This window comes from Uloborus diversus, chromosome 2, assembly GCF_026930045.1.
Source record: "Uloborus diversus isolate 005 chromosome 2, Udiv.v.3.1, whole genome shotgun sequence".
In the NCBI taxonomy this organism is placed as follows: Eukaryota; Metazoa; Arthropoda; class Arachnida; order Araneae; family Uloboridae; genus Uloborus; species Uloborus diversus.
Genome location: NC_072732.1, coordinates 170028922 through 170052353, shown reverse-complemented (window position 1 = coordinate 170052353; position 23432 = coordinate 170028922). Strand labels below are relative to the sequence as shown.

Genomic DNA, 23432 nt, shown 5'->3' with positions numbered 1-23432 from the left:
ATTTTAAAAATAATTTGACAAAGTTTAATGTTTTTCAATAATCATTTTAATTGGTGCGCAGATTCAATTTTTATGCTTCTGCACATGACATCACAAGCGATGAAAAGCCATTCGGTGATGCCATTAGCGCGCATCGCAAATTATCATAACCTGGCACCGCGATTGATAGCAAAGCGTAAAACATTTAGCGCGGTAATGAATTAGCGCGTCAAAGTACATCACTTGTGACGTCATAAAGACCACGCCTTATTTCCAAAATCAATCATTTAAAAAATTTAAATAAAAATAACTGTTTTGGGGGGGAAAAATATCGAGAAATCGAGGATATCGTCAAATCGAGAAGCAGATACATCAGTTAAGCAGTTAAATCCGGACTGGAAAAATGTATTACTAAGTTGAGGAAATCGTGAAATCGGGTATCGTTAAATTAAGGTTATACTGTAGTTGCTTTTAATTTATCCTTTACTCATTTGTACCATTTTTCAAATCTTTCAGAGCAGTTCAAAAATTTGACACTTCTCATAATAACAAATCCAGAGCTGCAGGATACAATATTGCGTAAGTATTGAAATATTTTTTTTATTTTAAAATTGCACTAATGGTTTATTCAAGATGCTGTTACTAATTGTATTACCAGTTTAAATTTTGATGATTTTGATATTTGGTTCTTTAGGGTAAGCGGAGGTGCTCTAAGTGTTCCCGATATTCCAGACTTAGGTATGGTACGAGATGGGACAAAATGCGCAGAAGAAAAGGTAACAGTTACATTTTCCATTTAACACACTGAAGCATTTTGGTTATTCTCAGAAATAGTTGCGGGAAACGTTATTTTAAGTTAAGATGTTATTTATCAAAAAACTAGCTCAATCCATAAATTAAAAAAAAAAAACCTTTTTTTTTTTTTTTTTTGTCTATTATATCTATGCGCCATCACAAAGCGAATTGAAACAAATCTCTCTAAATGAGGTCGAAAATCACTGCCAAAAACCGGTTTTGCTTTAAAATTAGCTCAATCTATGCTTTTATCTAAACGCGAATGCAAAAACGCAAGAGTAACATCAACAACATTTTTAGAAGAAGTTGCTTACTCTTTTAGTTTTGATTGGGCAGGCTACTACATGGTATAAGAGTTAGAAACTACACGATTTTAACTGGAATTTGAGTGGAAAATTTAAAAAATAATAAGAAAATAAAACGATTAACTTCAAAACCAGCTAAACCTAAGTTTTTCAATCGAAATAATCCAAACGTACTGCTAATTGAAAAATAAATAAATAAAGAATGTATTTTTATTTGAATTACTACTTTTCAATCACTACTTATTTGAGTTTTTTTTTTTTTCTTTCCATTAATACACTATCGTAAGGTTTCCTCGTAAGAACTTTAATGAAACGAATTATTGATGGAGTACATATCAGGGCTTAAAACAGCCGATTGTCAGTGCTTAGAATTTTGTTTTTCTTGACTCCTAAATATAATTTACAGTCTGGTCTGAGCTAATTCTGTGTTAGCTACCTGTTTGTTTGGCACTCTTGGCTTCCTTAAGAGGTTTTCCATCTCCAGCTCAGTCACTTTCCTATGCCGGGCTGATGAGTGCTAATAAGCACGAAACTGCAGTCCTCGGCTGGAAATGACTGAGCTGGCGGTGTATTTCATAATTTACAGTGTTTCACATTATGTTTCAGTTTAAGTTTAATTTATATGTTTGAATATGTTGCTTATCCTCAAGCTCCTTCTTCACACATTCTTTGGGTATATTCTAATGACTACTTTTGAAAATTAGTGATCAATATCCAAAAAAAGAAAAAAAAATGCAGTGTGCCGAGTCGCCCTTTAGAGTAAGTATTTCCTTGGAGAGCAGTTGTTTCAGAACAAAAATTTCAGAAGCCATGTTGCACCAAACTTTCCTATAAATCATGCGAAATAATTTGTCTAGCTCCTAAAATTATTGGCTGGCGCCTAAGATTTTACACTTCTCGGTTTCTTTTAATCATTATTTATTGAAATTTTCATGAATTAACTTATTTTGATCCAAACTGAACACTTTGGCAATGAAAGTTTTTTTTTTTTTTAAACCATTGTATCCGACATTGTTTGTTACTGTTTTGCAGATTTGTGTAAACCAGACATGCGTCAGCGTCAATCAATTTATCGAACCCGGTAACTGTCCAACTTCAAACATGGCTTACATCTGTTCAGGACATGGGGTAAGAGACAAGTAAACATAAAGCACTTTTGCATCTCATTTCATATTTTGCTATTTTTGTACTTACTATCATTTGAACCCATGCCCGTAAAAAGTTTTTAATGTGGAATTGCTCTACTTGTTCTATAAAAATAATTTATGCCATAGATAACCATTTTTATCAGAAAGAAATTTAGTTCAAGAAACTGATTGAGTGGAGACTGATGAATGGCTGTCCTGTATGAAGAAAAAGAATCGCACCCACTCGTTCAGTTATAATTTTGTTGTACTTTACTTATGCAAGTTGAAAGCCCCTTTCTAAAATTGAAAATACTTTACATACTTCATCATCAAAGGTGAGTAAAGAAAGAGAGTTTCCAATATAATGACAGGCTTTATAAAATTAAACTTTAAAATTAGTTAAAAAACAGTAAAAATTGAATTTCATAAAATTAATTTGATAATACCTTGAAAAACGATTTTGGTTTGTTTTGTGTTGGATTGTGATTTAACATTAATACCTCCTTGTCTTCAAATCTCGCATTTTCAGATAAAATAATGCATGGAACAAGATAAAAAAACAAAATTACAATATCTATTTTCTACAACTGTTTTAAAATTGTGAAAATTTCCGCTTTTTTTTTTCTTTTGCAAATTTTGAAATGTTGCGACTTTTGATTACAAAAACCCAAAAAACATGAACCAACGTAGGTTAGTGGAACAAAAAGTGAAACAAAATTTTCTATGTATCAACTTACTTAAACGATTATTTAACTGGTTCTACCGTATTCGAAACAGGTGTGCTCCAATCTGAATACGTGTTACTGCGATCGTGGCTGGACTTCATACGATTGCAGCCAGCGGGCAGATGAGAGGGCACATCCAGAGGGATTCGGTCCCATCCCCAGCCTTTTCACCACCCCCGAAGCTGCCGTACAGACCGTCGTCGCTGACTGGAAGAACAAAACAATCCGGAGTTCCTTCGTTGGTGCGGCAAAAGCTCAAGCTCATATTTTTCCATTTATTCTTAACGAAGCTGTAACGACTGTTTAAAAGTCCTTCTGTAGCTAAATTTGGCGACTTTTGTTAAATGTCACCAGACTTTAAGACCTTATACCCACATAAAGGGGAGACGAGGGCAAATAGTTTATACTTCAAAAATATAAATCACTCTGCTCTTTTGATTGATACTTATTTCTTTTTTCCTTGTTGCTCTAACGTTTAGTTTTCCCGTAGCCATATTTTGCGACTTTTGTTAAATGTCACCAGACTTTAAGACCTTATACCCACATAAAGGGGATACGAGGGCAAATGATTTATGTTTCAAAAGTGATTCGCTAAGCACTTTTAATTGATACTTATTTATTTTTTTTCCTTATTGCTCTAAGGTTTTTTTTTCTGGTTAGCTGAACTTAAAACCTCTAGTTCAGCGTAATTTTTATTAGAAGTGAAAATCTTTTTAGTGCCATCTCTTTTTTTCGAGGAACCCTTGATTTTTTCTCAATACTAAATTGTTTGAATACAACGTTTTGAACATAGTTTACTTGAAATAAAAATGTAAGTTATTTCAGATAATACTAATCGTCTACAAAAAGTTTCTTCAAAAAAACAACACAAAATACCTTAAAACATATCTTTAAACAACTGGTTTCAAACAAAATTTTAAAGTTTAAATATTAATGAAATGAGTGATATAGTGTGGCTCTGTTTAATTGAGGCATGACATTGACAATGTTTCTTTCTTTTGAGGATAGTAAAAAAGAGTGATTGGAGCTGAGCTATGAGTTATTTCTGTAGAAGTTTTGAAAATGTATTCCATCTCAAATCTACGCCAGTAACACGTCTCGTTTTCACTGAACTTTCGAAAAAGAAGTAACGATTGTAAAGATCAAGCCTCAACTTATCAGAGCAACACTATACAGTCAACTCGAACTCACAAGGGACCGGCTAAAACCCTCGAATAATTAGTAGTTCGAGTTATGAGAAGCACCCATTTCGAAAATGAGATTGATTTAATGTAAAGACAGAAATAATATGAATATTTCACAAAACCATTGTTCTTCACTCGGCGTCCGTTTTTTAAAATCCATTTTTAAGTAATATAAGTGAAACTGTATTCCGGCTGCGTGTTTCAACTTACAAAACTTAGTTTAGCGTTTTCTTCTAGTAAAATTTAATTTCAATAGTTAAAGATATTTATCTTAATATCGTGGAGTGTTTACTACAACTAGGTAACTACTCATTCTACTCTTTCGAGGGAAAACTCAACAAATTCATAATTCGTCACAATTTTTGGAGAATATTAGACTTGATTAAATGATATTTAAATGTCATTTCACTACCATTTCTAAATTTTATGTAATTTCATGTATTTATGTCACCTCTAGGAAACAAATTTTCAACAAAAGACTAAAAGTCTGTTTTTCCAAATTTTTAGTTACTTAGTATTGATTGTTTTCCACGAGAAGGCACTTGACTCCACCTTCGTCACGTGATATCCGGTGATTCTATTTCGTTGATTTCGGCAGAAGGCATATTCGGATCATAGCATTTTTGTCGTAAAAGCAGCAGTTTTTAAAATTTAAGAATAACAAAAGTAGTAACAGACAAGTGAAGCAAGTTATGTAAAGGACATCAAGATTTTTTTTGGTACATTAAAATGCATGCCAAAGTTAAGGTTGTCTAGTTGTCTCATTTACAAGCACGGGAACATGTTTACCTATCACCCCCGCTTAAAATAGAACTCTGCGTTCGAAAAAGGCGGGCGAAGTGCCTTCTCGTGGAAAACGGACAATAGTAGTGCTCACTTCACAATATGAAGTGTTAAACGAATGAAATATGTTACTAAATAAAATCGAAGGATTTGCAACAAAAGGGAGTCAACTCCATCTTATATACTTTTCTGAAATTTAAAAACAGTTTTAAAATTTGATAGTTTAAATTTCTTCCATTTCCTTTTCTTTGCCTATTTTGTATGTTTTTAAGTCGGAACAATGACCCGACTGACTTCCTTCCTACACCAAATAATGAAAGTTTTTTTTTTTTTTTTGGCAAAAATGTGAGCTAGAAACTAAATTGCCTAAAATGGAGCTACTCCTTTTTGCTGCAAGACTTTCAATTGTTATAACACATAGTTTGCTCCTTGAGAATTTCAAGGCAGTTACGTGTAAGCTTTTGTTCAGTGCTTTAATGCCAAAATACTTATTTAATTGATTGATGCAATTATTTTTGCAGTAACCAAGGGTTCAGGACTCGGTGCAACATCACTGGTCATAGTTTTGGTTACAATTGTAGGAGGTGTATTTATATTTTTTGCTCTCCTAGCCACGTGTTACAGGTGAGAAATTTTGTTTTTATATGCAATAAAAATTTAACTTTAAATAGCATTTTCTGAAAATATATAGATAACATTTGTAAAAGCTTAACGCTTGCTAATACTCACGAACTTGCTTGTTTAAGCTTAAGGAAAATCTTACTATGGTGTTTCCCTGAAAATAGTACCTAATCAAAAAATAAACCCTGGCGATATTTTTTTGACTTCTTCTAATGTAATCCCTACCCCAAAAATAAGCCCTAGATTAGATAGTTATTTAAAATAATGCCGTTTAATGCAACATCCAGATTAGGTCTAGAATCGTAGAATAAAGTAGGACAAATCCGACATCTTGGGGTTAAACAATGCTTTCTTCCTATGCCTGCAATGGTTTAGTAGCGTGGTTTCCTTCTTGTTTGTCGTTTCTTATTAACTCTATGTTAATCCACAATCAAGAAGCAAAACGCGCTAATTCATTAGTAGTCCAGTCATCTGGTAGTTTTACCTGGAAAGTTTTCCGAGAGTTTTGAAAATTGGTAATTTTATAGATTTTAATGTGCTCTTTTCGAATTTCCACTTTGCCACCTCGTATCTTTGCCGCTCGCGCCGCCATATTGAAAAAATGGCGTCTAAAAGCGGTATTTGGATGATATCTCCGTTCTGACTTATTTCACGATAAAAACATATTTTACAAAATTAAACTAGAGAAAATTTTCTACAATTTACGCCACAACAATTTTTTCGTAAAATAAATAGCTTCGGCGTACGAGCGCCGCAAAGTATTATTTAACACGCGTTATCGCAGAATAAGTCGTTCCACACTACTTTGAGGTTTAGTTATCATAACACATCGAGGAAACGCAGAGTTTATTAATAAGCATATAGTACAAACACAAATTCAATCGATTTACAAGTTAATTTGCTAACTGCATAAAAACTCACAATCCACAAATTAAAATTCTTTTAGTGGTAGAAATGAGCGAGAGGAAAAAGGTAATACGGAAACCAAATTCCATTTCAGTTATTTCTTCCTCTCTGCACTAAAACACCGAAATAGACTCTTCTAACCAGGTGCCACGTGGATTCACCCCTCTCTCCCTTTCCGAAATTTCTACCGGTAGAACTCAATAAAATATTTTAGTCTGCGTCATCAGTATACTTGTTACAAAAAATTATTGAAAAAATGGCGTCTAAAAGTGGTATTTTGACGATATCTCCTTTCTGACTTATTTTACGACAAAAAAATCATATACAAAATTAATTTAGGCATTATATATATTAATTTACATACAAAATTAAACAAAAAAAAATTCCTATAATTTATATCAAGTTTTTTTTTTTTTTTTTTTTTTAATATTGTGGTCAAACAAGCCACAGAGGATGCAGACACTTTAATAATAAATACTGCGATAAGTGTTTCTTCAGCATTCGATTCCGTAATTGTTGTAGACGAAGATGTAGATCTTCTTATTCTTTTGACAGCTCTAGCTAAGTGATCAAACATATAATGCTCAAAACAGGAAAAGGAAAAATTTCGCAACAAATGTATACAACTGACAGTATCATAGATAAGACAGCCGCAGATCATATTTTATTCTTGCATGCATTTAGTGGCTGTGATACAACATGTGCCCTTTTCAATCAAGGAAAAACGAAATTTATTAACGTACTACGAAAAAATCGAAATTTAAGTGAGTCTATTAAAGTGTTTAAAAATAACGCTGATCCAGAGATCATTGCTAAAGCTGGAGAAGACTTCCTTCTTGTCTTATACGGTTTCAGTGAAGTGAAAAGTAAAAAAAAGCAAGAAAAACATGACTTTAAACACCTACAGATATGAGTGCTTTGTAAAACCCGCATATAAAAGTAAATTTAATATTTCGTCGCTACCTCCAACAGAAGCAGCAGCAAGACAACATTCTTTTCGATCTTATCACCAGATTCAGCAGTGGTGTAGGAATGAAAAAAACCCAGAGCATTAGGGGTGGAATAGAAATAAGAATGGGTTAATTCCTGTAATGATGCTTGACCCTCCAGCTCCGTAGACTTTACTAAGAATTATTTCTTGCAAATGCAAAAAAGGATGTCATAAAGCCTGTGGATGCAGAAAAGCCTGGTTAAAATGCTCCGTTATGTGTACTAATCGTACAGGTGGTAATTGTGAGAATTCGCAAAGTTTATCACATGATAGCGATGAAGAGGAAGAAACGGAGACCGTTTTCGAACAAACGAATGATGGAATAGAAAACGAAGAAGCTCATGATGAATTTGATCATCCCATTGCAGATGATGTCGAAGAAATTGCATGACGTCTCAATTGATACTGAAGACGGTGAACCAGTAACTCTTGGTCGATCAAAAATATCTACGTGAAAATGCTGTTAAATAACACTTTTCGGCGCTCGTACGCATAAATTATTTTGCAAAAAAAAAAAAAAAACTTTATGATATAAATTGTAGGAAATTTTTGTTGTTTAATTTTGTATGTAAATTAATATATATAATGCCTAAATTAATTTTGTATATGACTTTTTTGTCGTAAAATAAGTCAGAAAGGAGATATCGTCATAATACCACTTTTAGACGCCATTTTTTCAATAATTTTTTGTAAAAAGTATACTGATGATGCAGACTAAAATATTTTATTGAGTTCTACCGGTAGAAATTTCGGAAAGGGAGAGAGGGGGGAATCCACGTGGCGCCTGGTTGGAAGAGTCTATTTCGGTGTTTTAGTGCAGATAGGAAGAAATAACTGAAATGGAATTTGGTTTCCGTATTGCCTTTTTACTCTCGCTCATTTCTACCACAAAAAGAATTTTAATTTGTGGATTGTGAGTTTTTATGCAGTTACTAAATTAACATGTAAATCGATTGAATTTGTGTTTGTACTATATGCTTATTAATTAAACTCTGCGTACCCTCGATGTGTTATGATAACTAAACCTCAAAGTAGTGTGGAACGACTTCTTCTGCGATAATGCGTGATAAATAATACTTTGCGGCCCTCGTACGCCGAAGCTATTTATTTTACGAAAAAATTGTTGTGACGTAAATTGTAGGAAATTTTCTCTAGTTTAATTTTGTAAAATATGTTTTTATCGTGAAATAAGTCAGAACGGAGATATCATCCAAATACCGCTTTTAGACGCCATTTTTTTCAATATGGTGGCGCGAGCGGCAAAGATACGAGGTGGCAAAGTGGAAATTCGAAAAGAGCACATCAAAATCTATAAAATTACCAATTTTCAAAACTCCCGGAAAACTTTCCAGGTAACCCCTTTTTTATCGACTGAATGACTGGACTATAGAGCAGGCGTGGGGAAAAAGTGGCATTTAGCCCCAAGATGGAGGATGTGTAGCTACTTAATCAACAATCTAGGTCTTTAGATTATGGAACTGTTGTAACGCACTGTGTAATACAATAAGTTCAGAAGCTAGATAAAATAATGTGCATGAAAATTTGAAATAAGTTTTGTACAGCAAAAGAAAAAGAGCCCTGAATCGAAGAATAAAGCAGCGATATGTCCGCCACCTTGAGGCTAAATGATGCTTTCTTCCTATGTCTGCTATGGTTAAGTAGCGTGGTTTGTTTCTTGATTGTGGTTTCTTATTAACTCTATGTTAATCCACAATCAAGAAGCACCACAATCAAGAAGCAAAACAGGCTAACTCATTATAGCAGACGTAGGAATGAAGTGGCATTTAGCCCCAAGATGGAGGATACGTAGCTACTTAATCAACAATCTAGGTCTTTAGATTATAGAACTGTTGTAATGCACTATGTAATACAATTAGTTTAGCAGACAGACCAAATAATGTGCATGAAAGTTTGAAATAAATTTTGAACAGAAAAAAAAGGAGCCCTGAATTGAAGAATAAAGCAGTGATGCGTCCGCCACTTTGAGGCTAAATGATGCTGGCTTCCTATGTCTGCTATGGTTAAGTAGCGCGTTTTGCTTCTTGATTGTGGTTTTTTATTAATCTACAATCAAGAAGCCTTACAATCATGAAGCAAAACATGCTAATTCTTTATATAAATAGGGAAAAAGTGGCCTTTAGCCCCAAGATGGCGGACACATCGCTATTTAAGCTACGATCTAGGACTTTAAATTGACCGACAACAAGATGGGAGCTTCATTTCTGACTGACAAAGTACAAATACAAAAAATATGCACATTTGAAACGAAAGAAACGGATAGTACTTTTCAAAAACCGTGCCGTTTAGCATTTTATTTAATACAGTAATATTAAAAATAGCAAATTTTGGTATTCGGACAAAGTGAAAGCAAAATGAAAGAGTTGGAGAGATAATCTGTGAGTGGATCGTTCACTTCAGAGCAAAGAGATTGATTATTTGCAAAGCTGATATTCAAGAATTCTTGTGCATGATCAAATAATAGGTATCGGGCATGAAAAAAATTAAACGTTCCCTATAAGTAAGCCCTAGAATAACTTTAAAAGCAAAACTTAATGTAAAACCGGGTCTGCAATTCGGAAAAAAAAAATTATACAAAGACTGTGCAATGGAAATAAATGAATAAAAAACAAATTTAACGGCGCGGAAAGAAATTAAATTCCAATAAGAGAAATGAAATATAATGTCATGGTGGTTTATGATCAACACGTAGTGTGAATTACTTACTAATTTACATTACTTACTGATTAAAAACCATCATTATCTATAAACTATTCAACTATTCAAAGTATGTGTACGTCTATTATAAATATAAAGTAAAAATAAAGCATCATTTATACGTTTTTCAACGAACTGACGTGAAACGACGCATTAATCAAAGTGACGTATAGTCGAAACATTGGCAAATCAATTAAAATTTTACGTATTCAACCCTACTCCTACTAACTCGAATGACATCCGACAAAAATCCGATTGGCTTTTGTCGGATGTCTTTTCATCGATAAGCTCATTACTTTTTGTATTGAAAAAGAGGTTCCTTGTAACGCCGAAACATGTGTCTGCACTAATCTGTAATTTGTGCTTTTTGACGTTGTTATTTCTTACTTTGCTTTTCTGCACAAAGGTATCTATTTATCTTACGTATAAACGATGTTTTATTGTATTTAAATTCATGGTTTTTCTTTTTCTACCAGACGCAGCGGAATTTTGCCAAAAGGCGCCTCTGATTACTTGAAGAAGCGCTTCGGGAAAAAACTGCACATGCCTCAGAAAAAACTTGATGGCTCTCAGGAGAATGTGAACCGCATCATCACCTTCGGCAGTATGCCGTCTTACAGGTAAATAAAAATCTTGCTCGCTTCTTTTGCAAGCTCTTCTATAACAATAGCTGCTGCTTCCTAGCTTAAAACCATTTTAATACTTCAATAAAACAAACTCATTTGTTAAGTCATCAAGTGAATAATCTCCTTTAAGAATCTAGTGGTCCATGAATTAACATATCTCCCTTTTTTGTTTCCAAAAACTAGTTATTTATGCATTAATTAAATCTCAATCAAATGATCTTAATGGTAAATTGAGCTGAGCAGATGAATTCGAGATTTGTAATCACGTTATCAACCCCTTCAAAATATGCCTAAAATTATGGTATTTCCGGCTATACATTTGACTGTTATCAAAGTTATCATGTGTATTTAAACTAATATTAGAAACGTTACGCATACACGATACTAAAACAAAATATGCTTATTCTGTAGCTCCGTAAGAGTATTTGAATAATTTTGGATATTTAAATTTAAATTAGAACAATGATTAAAACTTGACGCAACGTTTGTAATATTTTTTATTTTTTTGTTTCTAAATGTTTCCAATCTATTCTACTTTAATGTATCGAAAATATTCAAACAATCTTGTGTTGGGCGTGTAAAATGAAAAAACAAATTAATAAATAAACAAAATATTATCCAAAGCCAGAACAAGTTAATGAATAAAAAATTAATACGGTCTTTAAAAAAGATTAATACTAAAAAATTATGTTCTTTTTTTTTCTGTGAAAAAACTTTCAATTGCATTTGTTATTATGCTTCGATACGTAACCGAAATTTCCACTTTCTTTATTCATACTTATTCCAAATTTATAAGAGCACTTGGGAAGAAATGGCTTGTTACAACATTCTAATGTGTAAAAAGATTTAAAGTTATCGTTCAGGTAGAGCAAAGAAATGGTAAAATAAAAGCTTAACTTGAAATTTGGGGGATGTTTAAGTTATTTGTGCAATTAATATAATTTAATGGGACTGTGGAACGTTTTGAGAGATTCTTTGTAAAAATAAAAACAGTCCTCGAAAATTCAACACTATCTGTTAGCTTTTGTCCAAGCCTTATTTCGGGTTTTTTTTTGGTATAAAGTGTAATGTCAAACATATGAAATATTTTTAAATGCTGAGCGTTTTTAGAAGTCCCCTTTTGTCGAAATATTAATCAAACACTCAATAGTTTGTTTTATATCTAATTTGTTCCATGGTCCCATAATTATTTTTCTCACTCTTTGTATCCCTCTTGCTGTTAGCTGTGGCTCAGGTAGAAAGTAGCTTTTTTAGGATTCTTTTGATTAGCGTAGAGCGTAGCAATGGGCTCGGATCTAGCCCTGTTTCTCTCCTGTTCTGTTGCAGCTCTGGTCAGGGCTATATCCCGTGCAAAAGATCGGCAGAGGAGGAATTTACAGAGCACGCTGACCAAAGGCCGCCTCTGGATAGGAAAGAGCAGGGCTACGTCCCAGCCCGCCTTTTCGAACCCCGCTCCGATCATTGTCACGAGTCAGATTGTTGACCCCGCCCCAACAGGGAGGACAAATTGCAGGAGATGCAGCGGCGAAAGCAAGACACGCCTCCCAAGTTGCCCATAGAAAGCTGCCCCCCAGCACGACCGCCGCCCCCGAATGAAGTGTCCACCTTCATCGAGCTGTCGCCGGACAATCTGACCCCTCGTGCACCAGAGAAAGGTATTCTGAAGCATGGTGGTCGACAAGGCAGTTGGGAAGATGGCGACGGGGAAGACAGCAACCAGAACGATTCGTCCAGCGACGTGGAGAGGACCCTGAAGAACATCAACGGGTACCACGAGGAGATCCTCGAAGCACTGCACTCGGCTTCCCAGAGGATGGGAGACAGCAAGCGCAGTCCGTCTCAGGAGAGTCACAAGAGTGTCACCGACATGAACTATTCCACGCTGGGTAGTGTCAAAGGGGAGCAGGAGGACATGGACGATCCTCTCCCCGTCCCGATACGAATTCGCAACCTGGAGGATTTGCTCCGTCAGCTGGAGCACCATCCTCTTCAGCACATGTCCCCGGCCTGTTCGGACGAGATCCGGCTCAGCGAGCCCGAGGCGGACAGGCACTACTTGCTCGGCAGGCAAGACCGATCCGGCAGTGAGGGCAAGGTGGATCCGGGACTTCAGTACTTGCTCGGTCGGCTTCAGGCAAGTGGCGCCTCCTCCGCGGGCAAGAGGGTCGCTGGCCACTACTCCCTGGAAGAAGACGACGACGACCACAGCGGAGATCAAAGCGGGGACGACGAAGGAAGCACTTATTCGTCTCATCAACTAGTCCGAAGTGCCAGCGAAGAAGCTCTGCCAGTTACGAATAAAAAAGACTACTATTCCTCATATGCTAGAAAATCAAAAGGAAGAAGGATGCCGGAACCATGCGACTTCGCGCCAAGCCCACCTCCTTCGGAGGACTCTTACGCCAACTCGTCTGAAGAGAACGCCTTTCTGCCGCCCCCAGCTCCACCCACTCTAAGGGGTGCCCGAACGGCCAAAGTGGAACCCGAGTGCTTAGGTCCACCGTCTGCCATGTCGACGGGTTCCCTGCCTTCGGGAGTTAAAAGAAAAACAAAGAAAAAGTTTCCGGAATATAAGGTGTGGGATCTTTTATATATAAGTAGTTGGTAGAAGGGCAGAGTGGAATATGTGAGCCATGCGAGAACTTCCGTAAAAATTTTTCATAGATTTTCTTTCGAGAGTACATTCAAGTATGAAAATTTTAAACCATTAATTTATAAAAACTAAAATTTACATCCCATTCTAAATTTAAATCCCTAATTAACGAGTAAACTAAACCATATCGTTTACTGTATCGTGTATTAGGAAGACTACTGCGTTTGAAATTTATTTTACTGCTAGCTTTCTTCCAGTATACATCTTTACATTTTTTTCTTCTGATTCGCTAATCGAATTCCATCTACAATTTTATATCTGTTTATTTCAATGGTTAAAAATTGCTAGTGATTTTGATCAAGTAATATTTTTAACAATTTAACATGCATTTTTCGATGTAAATTTTGTTCTTAAATTGTGTTAAAGAGGAAATTAAGTAACCTCATAGAAATTGTTCAACTACATCAGTGATCCTAGCCGGAACAAATGTACTTTCAATTTTAAGGAAAAGTTCGTTATAAAATGCATTTCAAACTTTTGAACATATTCAATAATTTTAAAAAAAATTGTCCTTGTAAATAAATTTAAAAAAAAGAGTTTTTTTTCATTCTCCATGATCAGTTGAAAAAAAAATGTCAAAACATCTCAAAAAAAAATTTATCGTAAAAAAAAAAAATGCTACTATTTTCATTTTTTTAAAAAAATGCAAGACTTACATAGTATTTTCTTCAAACCAATTTGCTGTTAATGCTGTTCATTAGAAGATGGAAAAGTTTAATACAAAAAAATAATAAATAATAACAATAATAATCAGTTAAAATCAGGAATTGATGGAAAAACTAAAGATTTCATGTGGACTGTGGTGTTGAAAAATTCGTAAATTCACCAGCTAATATGAAACATACATACGTAACATAGCAAATCAATTGGGGTGCACATTTAATTATGTTAAGTCTTAACTGGGGTCTTTATTCGGTGCGACAAAATAAAGAATGTAGCCCCCCCCCACCCCCAGTCTTCGAGTAAGGAGGAGGTACACTCGTCATCTAAAGTTACTATTGCACTTTACAATGACATTTTAAAGTATTAAAACAGCAATCCAAACAATGTTTAAAGTTTGCTAAACTGCGTTCACGTAAAAGATAGAACAGAAATAAGCAAATACTTTGTAAGAAGGATTTTTTTTGGGACTTCTTTCCTGGAGTAAAAAAAAAAGTAACCGATAGTGTTCGTATTCACCTTGGCAATAATTTGATCTTGGTCAAGCCCCACACGACATTGACGACGTCACCAAGTGGCGTCAAGTGAACTTTCTTCGTAAACTCCATCCTTTCCGTGAACGGGGTATAGGATTTTATGTGGGATTTACTTTGGTTTAATTTTATTTATTATTTTAATAGTTTTTGCCATTTTTGATATTACACAAGAAATTTTAATTCGACATCACAGCATAATTTTAATGTACAATGCATGTGAATCGAACTTTTTCTCCGAAATAAGAGTGAAGTGATCATTCCATGCAACACTTTCCATCATTACATAATACCAAAAGAGTTTCAAAGTAAATAATAAATTTACATGCATTCAGAACATGTGTCTGACACATCTAGAAATGTATTATACTGAAATGAATTCAGTGCGAACGCGGAAACAGGAGGATTGGGTTTAACTCACCAGAACCATTTATTTTAAGTCACATTGCCAATCTTTGAATAGTAGTATTAATACATGTAAGCACCGTTTTAACCAACCCCTCCCTTTGTCTCTTGGGTTAAATAATACTGTCAACACCACAGGAGCAAAACCGACTTCAGCAAACAAGTAAACAAACTGCAAACCCTTCTAATTAGTATGTTGCCAACTTGTTGGTTTTTTAAATTCAAGTACGAATAATCAGAGCTGCAAGAGAAAGACTTTTATATCAAGTAAAGTTTCATAGTGAATTATACATAATTTTCTCAATATAAATACATTAAATTAATTACATTAACAACCATAAATTCATTGCAAGTAGTATTTCCTCTTTCTTCATGTGCACCTACACACATAAAATGTTTCGCGAAAACTTCTAACTAAAAACAAAATTCTCAAGAACAATAACAACTGATGTGTCTAAATCTCAATAAATAAACAAGCAGAGCAAAAAATAAGATTCTGCTTTCTAAATAGAACACTTTGACCTATTTGCTTATTTTAAACTACGATAACCAAAATACTGTTTTTTCTTTGATTTTTTTCCGTAGATGCTCTACAAAAAAAATAAATAAATAAAAAAATTACAACCAATAATAATAATAGTAATAATAATAAATAAATAAATAAATGCAGAATTTTTTTATTCCAGATCATTTATACAACTCGTTAGAAAACGAAACATACCTGTTTTTTTCTGATACCTTTATGTTCTTTTATTTTAAAATTCATAAAAGTTGTGTTAGTCCAGCCATATTATAGAGAAAAAAAGGCCTAAAATCGCAAAGCACGACGTAATTCTGGTTTTAAAATATGTTATTTGGGTCGGTTAGGGGAGTGTAAACCTAAGTTTGCAGTTTTCAAAAACTTGTGCTCGCTGCGTAATTCGCGAAACACTGCGAAATTTTCAGACTTTTTTTTAGTTTTTCCTTTTTAACTCCTAAATTATCCAACTTTTGATAGTAAATGTGAATACCCGTTTTACAGTACATTAAATTTTGAACAATTTAAGCTGAAGTGGCGCTCTGTACAAATAATAATTTAGGAGATATCGCATTTCAAAAATTGTCCACTTTTGGCGAAAAATAAAAAAAATATGCTTCGATCACATTTCAGGCCAAATATCAACATAAATTTCCACTCAATATTGAAAAAAAAAACCTGGATATACTGTTACAGTATATTTAATTGGCTTTCATTTAAGCCAAAAACGAAGTCTGTAGCTTCATTAGTTCTTTTGCAATCGCAAAACAAACCAAAAAAAAAAAATTGATTTTTGAAGAAATGAGACAAAACACTTTAAGACAATATGGAAGATCCTATTTCAAACAAAGGTACAAAGAATGATATAATAAGACTCTAATGTGTGTTTATATAAGTTACATGTGCTGGCAAAACAGAGAGGAAATAAAAAAAATTAAATAGACCAATAGTTGACAGAACTGTGCAAGTGACGCAAACATTCCTTCCCCTACGTATAACATTGATGACTACGTATACTTTAACATTGATGAATTTTCGGCCGTATTTCATTTTTCGACTGGAAAGTTTCCAAAAATGGCCAATTTTTGAAGTACGATATCTCCTAAACTATTGGTTGTACAGAACGCCACATGAACTTAAATTGTTCAAAATTTAATGTCCACATTTAACAACAAAAGTTGGATAGTTTTGGAGTTATAAAAGAAAAACTAAAAAAAGTCCGAAAATTTCTCAGTTTTTCGCAAATTACGCAGCGAGCACAGGTTTTTGAAAACTGCAAACTTAGATTTACACTACCCTAACTGACACAAGAAACATATTAAAAAATCAGAACTACATGGCACTTTGCGATTTTAATGTCTAATATGACTGGACTATGTATCTTATCATATTAACGATGTTTGTTTGATTGTTTTTGTTGTGCGTAGCGATGAACACGTTAAACTCATCCGTCTTTTTTACGTTCTCTATTTCTCCAAAAGAGACTTTAAAACAAACCTTGAGCCACATGAGGGCCATGATGTTTTGTACCGCGAAAGTTACTCGGGGCAAGAACAAACTATTTTGAATTAAGTCCAATCTTGTTCCAATACATTTTGAAGCTTCTTTTGGAGAACACGTTCCGAACCCTTTGATAAGACTATAGATACGTTGCCACATTGTTTGGCATTTTCCTTCGATTTTTATTAATGGATACCGGAAGAATATCAATTGTAGAAAATGATTGCACTTCAATTCGAGATACTTTCTTTCAAACTGTAACATGCCATTGAATTACCAAGTGCTCTAAATTTTATTGAATAATATGGAGCTCATTTCATTTTAAGAGTATAGAGATTGTAAAAATCCTTCTATATTTTCTTTCTAATGAACTTCCGGCTGGGATCATCTGTTTTCCATTATTTTTTTTTTTTTTTAATTTAAGGTACAAAAAAAAATCTAACTAACTGCACTGTCAAAATTTAAAACTCTCCGAATTGACACTATGACCATATTTGTCTTCTTTATATAACTTCAATACTTTTTTTTGAAATTAAATTACTAATGTTAAATACGGAAAAAACAGTGTACATTATGCAGTTTCACGTAACGTATTTTTCTCATTTATGTAATCATTCTTTTATAAAGTAACGTATTATACATTGCGTTATACTTTGGCAACATCCATGCTAATTAAGGCAAGAAAAAAAAAAGAAATCTCTCCGTCACAGTATAGGAATTATTTGAATTTTACACACGTTAAAATACAAAAAAAAAACTAAGTTACAGGCATATTTTTGTTTTTCTTAAAAAAAAAATTCTGGTTCGAGATATAGCCCGCCAAAAACAGCAACCTGGTTGCCATTTCTCACTAAAAAATTTCAAATTTTTTAATTTGCAAAATGGTGCACGATATTTTGCTGCGGTTTTTTTTTTTTTTTTTTTACTCAATTTTATTTTGAGATGATATGCATCATTTGTGTTTAATTTTTCCTTACTACAGGGTGTTGAAAAAAAAATTAAATCAATTTTTGAAGTATTTCAAAAACGCAGGTTTCAAAATTTGATTTTGTACTAATGATCAGTATTATTGAGTAATTCTTTCCCTGTAAATGAGATCTTCCTCTTTTGAGTTTAACATGCTTTAGAGAGATTTGAAAACATGAGAGCTTTTCAAGAATTGTGTATTTAAATGTTTAGTTGAATATTTTAAATTTTATTTATCAGCAAGTAGCTAGTGGACACTATTAATTTAGTTATGTAGCTCCATTTTCCCTTCTAGTCGCGTTAAGTCGATTTTCTCCACATGCAATGTTTCTGCGTAGCAGATTCGATTAGGGTAGTACTTTCTCGTTTACACAGAAATAAAGATATTGGATAAAGTGGCTACTGAAAGTGAAAATGTGGCGATATAAATAAATTAAAAATGTCTTCTGCTCACTTGCTGCTAAATAAAATTTTGAGTTTTCAAGTCTACCTTTACATATCGAATTCCTGAAAAACCTTCATGTTTTAAAATTCCTCTAAAACCTGCTAACTCAAAAGTGGAAGCTCTCCTTTTCAGTGAATTTAGTATTTAATGGTACTACTACTAATCAATAGAAAACAAAGATCAAAAATTTTGAAGTTGTCATTTTGGATGGGGAAAAAAATCAAAAATTAGCTCTAAAACGTTTTAATTAATTAATTTATTTATTTTAAAAACGCTGTAGCAAGAAAAAATAATAACTTAATTTCAAATAATGCATATTGTTTGAAAAAATAATATGAATTTCTCTTAAATAAAAAAATCATAACTAGCTATCGTCCACCATTCCAGAGTAAAGCAGCTCAAAATTTTTGTTACAAATCGCAAGTGAGCGCCCAGGTTTCCATCTTTGACGGACTGTATTTCGAGCCAGAAATTGTTTTTAGAAAAACAAAGCTATCCTTTTAATTTTTTTTTTCCGAATTTTGACGTATGTTAAATTCAAAAACTTCCAAAACTTTGAAGGTAACCCCTCCCCCATGCTTGGATTGAAATGCACGTATCTTAAAATTTAAGGCAAATTAAAGTATCTTAAATATTTCTCCTCATTTTTGACTTCGTTTAATCAGACATAAATTCATTTATCCTATAATCATTCATTTTGAGTTAGCACATATGAAAAATAACTTTGAAATTAATAAACTTAATGACATTCAAAATTCAGAAACTTAGCAGTGCACGATCTTTAATATTGATTTATTATTAATATATAAATGTAGCATAACTTGCAACATAGAATTTTCAATAATATGATCTAAAAGTTTAACGTTAACTGCCTTTAATATTGTTACTGATAGATACGAAAATTTTAGTACGAATCTAACTTTTAAACTGCGTATACATAACTTAAAATAATAAAGGTAAAATATTTTGTATTTTGAAATACATACACAAATGCAGCACTTATTTATCTATTCAGTTATTTAAAGAAAAATATTTTCTATTCAAATAAAAATTTATGAAAATACTCATAAATTAATATTTAATTTCGTTCATCGTCCCCTGAAAAAAATCTTGGTTTGAAAACTTTCAGTGCAAGACAGCATTGCATTTGAGACGAACAACTAAGAATATTGCTCACATCTCTTAACAGCAAAACAATGACTTATTTTATAGAATGGCTCTTATATCCCACTCTGTCAATTAGCATTTATTTTGTATTTAAAAAAAAAAAACCTCGATTTAATAAGACTTACACGATTATAAAAGTTAACTTTAAATTTAACCGAATTTTTAGAAGTGTTGAACTATATAAAAACTGGCTCCATATCTTGGCATTAAAAAAAAAGAAGAGCTTCGATGCAATTAAGCAGTTTGTTACTTAATAATGCGTACTTTTAGATGAATGCTGGTAAAACGCAAAGTTTTAGTGATAAATATTAACTCAAATAGCCCAAAATGTTCATAAGTGTAATTCAAATTTTTAAAAATTGTGTTAAAATTATAATCACTTAAAAAGAATATAATCATTAAAAAGAAAATTAAATTGTTCCTACATTATTAAAGAGAACTTTTATCTTTTTCTGAAATTCGTGAATAAATGAAATATTCCGTTTAATATTTAAACTAAATTCGGTGACTTGAACCTTTTAACTACAACGGCTTATTACATTGATCGCTCTCGTAGCATTTATATCTCTTAACCTGTTTGTTAATACAGCAGGTTTTTACCAAATGTTTACCAATTTGATATTGCACCTACGTGCAAAAAGAAATCTTTGTATACACTAGTGAGGCAATTATTAGTAGCAAAAAATGCTTTTGTCTCCCGTACATTACTTGTTTAAAGCGAGGAGAATGAATAAAGAAAGGAACTATAATTTCTTTTACGCGCTGTTGAAGCTCAATATTGACATTGAAAATGGTCTTAAAAGTAAAAAGAAAAAAAAACGTTAAAATGCTTGAATCTCTAAAAGAGTGTTTTTTATCTTTTTTTATTGAATGTTAATAAATTAGTCAAATGTCAAATCCTTTTGTATGATTGAAAGTATTATTCATAATCTATACAAATGTTATAAAACTACAAATGCTTGCTACTTTGTACTCTAGATTTTACCTTCAAATTCTTGGTGTGGAGTCGTGTCCTATTTGCTGATTTCTCGCTGATCAGATAAAATATTTTTAGCTACCAATATGAAGATATACTCGACTTCTATATGAGATTATCTGCCTACAATTTAGCTAACGCTATTCCTGAATGATGAGCCCAAAACAGGGGCAAAATTGCAGTCTCCCCTGGACGCTACAACTGAGCTGTTTGGAAGTCCTTTGCATTTAGAAATGCATCTCGGCATTAGCAAACACTTTTTTTTACACTCCAGTTAAATTTCAAGCGTAAATTTAGTGCAAAAATATAATTTTTGCTGTAAGCTATTGTTAAATTAAATGCATTAAATCGAGGTTTTACATACGTTCAATTAGTTATTGTTTTTTAAAATGTCATGTTACTGTTCTTTTCCAGCTCTTTATAACATGCTTTTAAATAGCTCCGTTTTAACATGCATTTGATGACAGCTACAAAGACATGACAAAGAAGCAAAGTTTTGATCAAACAAAGTTTTTTTTTCTTTCATTTTGTGTGTAATTAATACGAGAACTTTAGTACATTACTTAAAATAATTTAAATACATATCGTGCAGTTGCCGACTATGCTTTATATCATACTTAAACTTAATAAAACCTTACTTAAACTACTTTGTTTGGATATTCATTAAGTGCAAAATTTCTTTAAAGCACTTCGATAACGCGCTATTAAAAAGGAGCTAGAAATAAGAGCATAAATCTGTCTCTCCGAAACTAAATCGCAATTATTAGAAAAATATTGAGTGTACAAAAAATAGGTTAGGAAGGAAAAACTTGTAAAAGAGTAAACAAATGTACAGTGTTTCTGAATACTCAAAAAAACTCGACTGCAAATCTGAAATAAGTCAATGTTTTAAGATAATTATTGAACTTATTTATTAAAAAATATAAAAATTGCAGATAACTAAACAGTAAACAAACTTTCAAAGAGCTTTGCTAAAAACTATAACTTTTTACTAAACGTATACTTTGATGCAACTTGTATGAGGTGATTTAATTTTCTTGAGACTAGGAAAAAGTGATTTAACGCATTAAACTACTACGAGATGGGTGTATTTGGTACCCCACAAAGATAACTTATAGTTGTACGAAACATGCAAAAAACAAATACACAGAACTCTATTAAATATGCAAGATTTACGAAGAAGCTCTGCTGCGTAATACGGGCCTAAAATATTAGTTGTTGCAGAAACTTGCGCACAATTCTAGGTAGTGAACGAATATTTAGAAGTCTAACTAGTTTTAAAATTTGTATAGGAATTCTGTTTGTAAGTTGAAATCCAGCAAGTGCATGAACTTACAGAAAAGTAGATACTTCATAAGATGTATGCATCATCCCATACAGTGAATAAGACGTACGTAAATTCCTTCACGGACTTTCAACTCAAACTCTAAAAAACTAAAAGGGTAACAATTCACTAATTTACAATAAATTTTGTAACTATGAAAAAACTAATTCAAAGAGTGAAAAAAAATTGAATCAAATAAATAAACATTAAAAAGCGTTAGAAATAATTACATAAAAACTAAAGTTGAAGTCTATGCAAGAAGAATCGGCCTGCCAAGGTCAAATAACCTTTCCTACTCTCCTAGCTTTAGCTCTTCTGGTTATCATGACTACGGCCCTGTGAACTTTTTGCCTATGTTCTGCAAATGTTACATGTTGCATTAGCAACGTGGCGGAAAAGTTCACGGTACCGTAACTATGACAACCAGAAAGGGAAAAGCATAGAGGGTGGGAAAATTATTTGGCCTTGACACGCCAATTCTCGTTAACGAGACAATAGTAGCTATAGCTCAATGTTAATTCAAGTTTCTGCACAAGAGAATTATTACCTTATGTTATTGTATAATGTTCATTTTTCATGCTTTACACAAACTTTTCAGATGTCATCTCTACGAACCCAGCGATGGTAACTGCCCACAAGACCAGCCCAGATATCCTCTGCCACACATCACCGAAGGCCCAGAGGGCGTGTGCTAATTTCAGAAGAAGCGGTGGTGAGGTCTCACTTTGTCGAGGCGACAATAAAATGACTAGTAGCATAAGAGACGTCGAAAAGAATGGACTTTATCATGGTGCAATTTTATGAAGGCGGAAAAACGATACCCATTCACCGAGCCAAAAGACAATTTGCAACAGTCATTGATATAAGACCGGCATGAGTGAATTACGCACGATCATACTTGTTAGAGGTTTTTTTTTTAATGGACAGTTATTCAGATAAGTAAACATCTTACACTGTTTGCTTGTCACATGTTGTTCCATTTTTGTTAACTTAAAGAAATGTCTTGCAAAATAGGTATTTTTATATCTACTTAGCAGTGAAAACTTGAACATTAACATAAGTCACCCATTCGACCGTAGCACTTGCCGGACTAATATCGACGTAACATAAACAAGGTTGATATCTTTAAAAAGAACATTTTACAAGTATGGATGTCATAATATTCCAAATCATTTTAAAGTTTAAATCAATTTCCAAATTCGTTTGAACACTTATTTCAAATTTGACCAATTTCCGTAGCACGTTGAGTTTATGTAACCAAGAAATCGAAACTTAGCATATATATATATATATATATATACCTTAAATTTTAGGAAAAGGATAATAATTGCTCGGGTTTTGAAACCTTTAATTATTTAGATCATAATTAAATGAACTTCATACGTAATTTTATAGCCATAAATTGTAAAAAGATGTATTTTAGTGTTCAGAATTTCCGCTCAGAGACACTTGATCTCAAATGATACTTTTGTAGTAAATGGTATAAGTTGTTTAACAAACACGGTGAACGAAACTCTAATCATTGAACA

At 33.0% G+C, this 23432-nt stretch overlaps 1 protein-coding gene across 1 annotated transcript in view; it reads left to right on the top strand.

The window, feature by feature from the left end:
* Positions 1-23187, top strand: part of LOC129216652 (disintegrin and metalloproteinase domain-containing protein 11-like) — a 93098-nt gene extending 69911 nt beyond the window's left edge. Inside the window, exons 21-27 of the mRNA XM_054850869.1 lie at positions 674-755; positions 2112-2207; positions 2984-3173; positions 5420-5522; positions 10608-10751; positions 12255-13332; positions 22502-23187. Coding sequence (XP_054706844.1) covers positions 674-755; positions 2112-2207; positions 2984-3173; positions 5420-5522; positions 10608-10751; positions 12255-13332; positions 22502-22531 — 1723 coding nt within the window. The 3' untranslated portion in view covers positions 22532-23187. The remainder of the gene's footprint in view (positions 1-673; positions 756-2111; positions 2208-2983; positions 3174-5419; positions 5523-10607; positions 10752-12254; positions 13333-22501) is intronic.
* Positions 23188-23432: the final 245 nt, after the last annotated feature.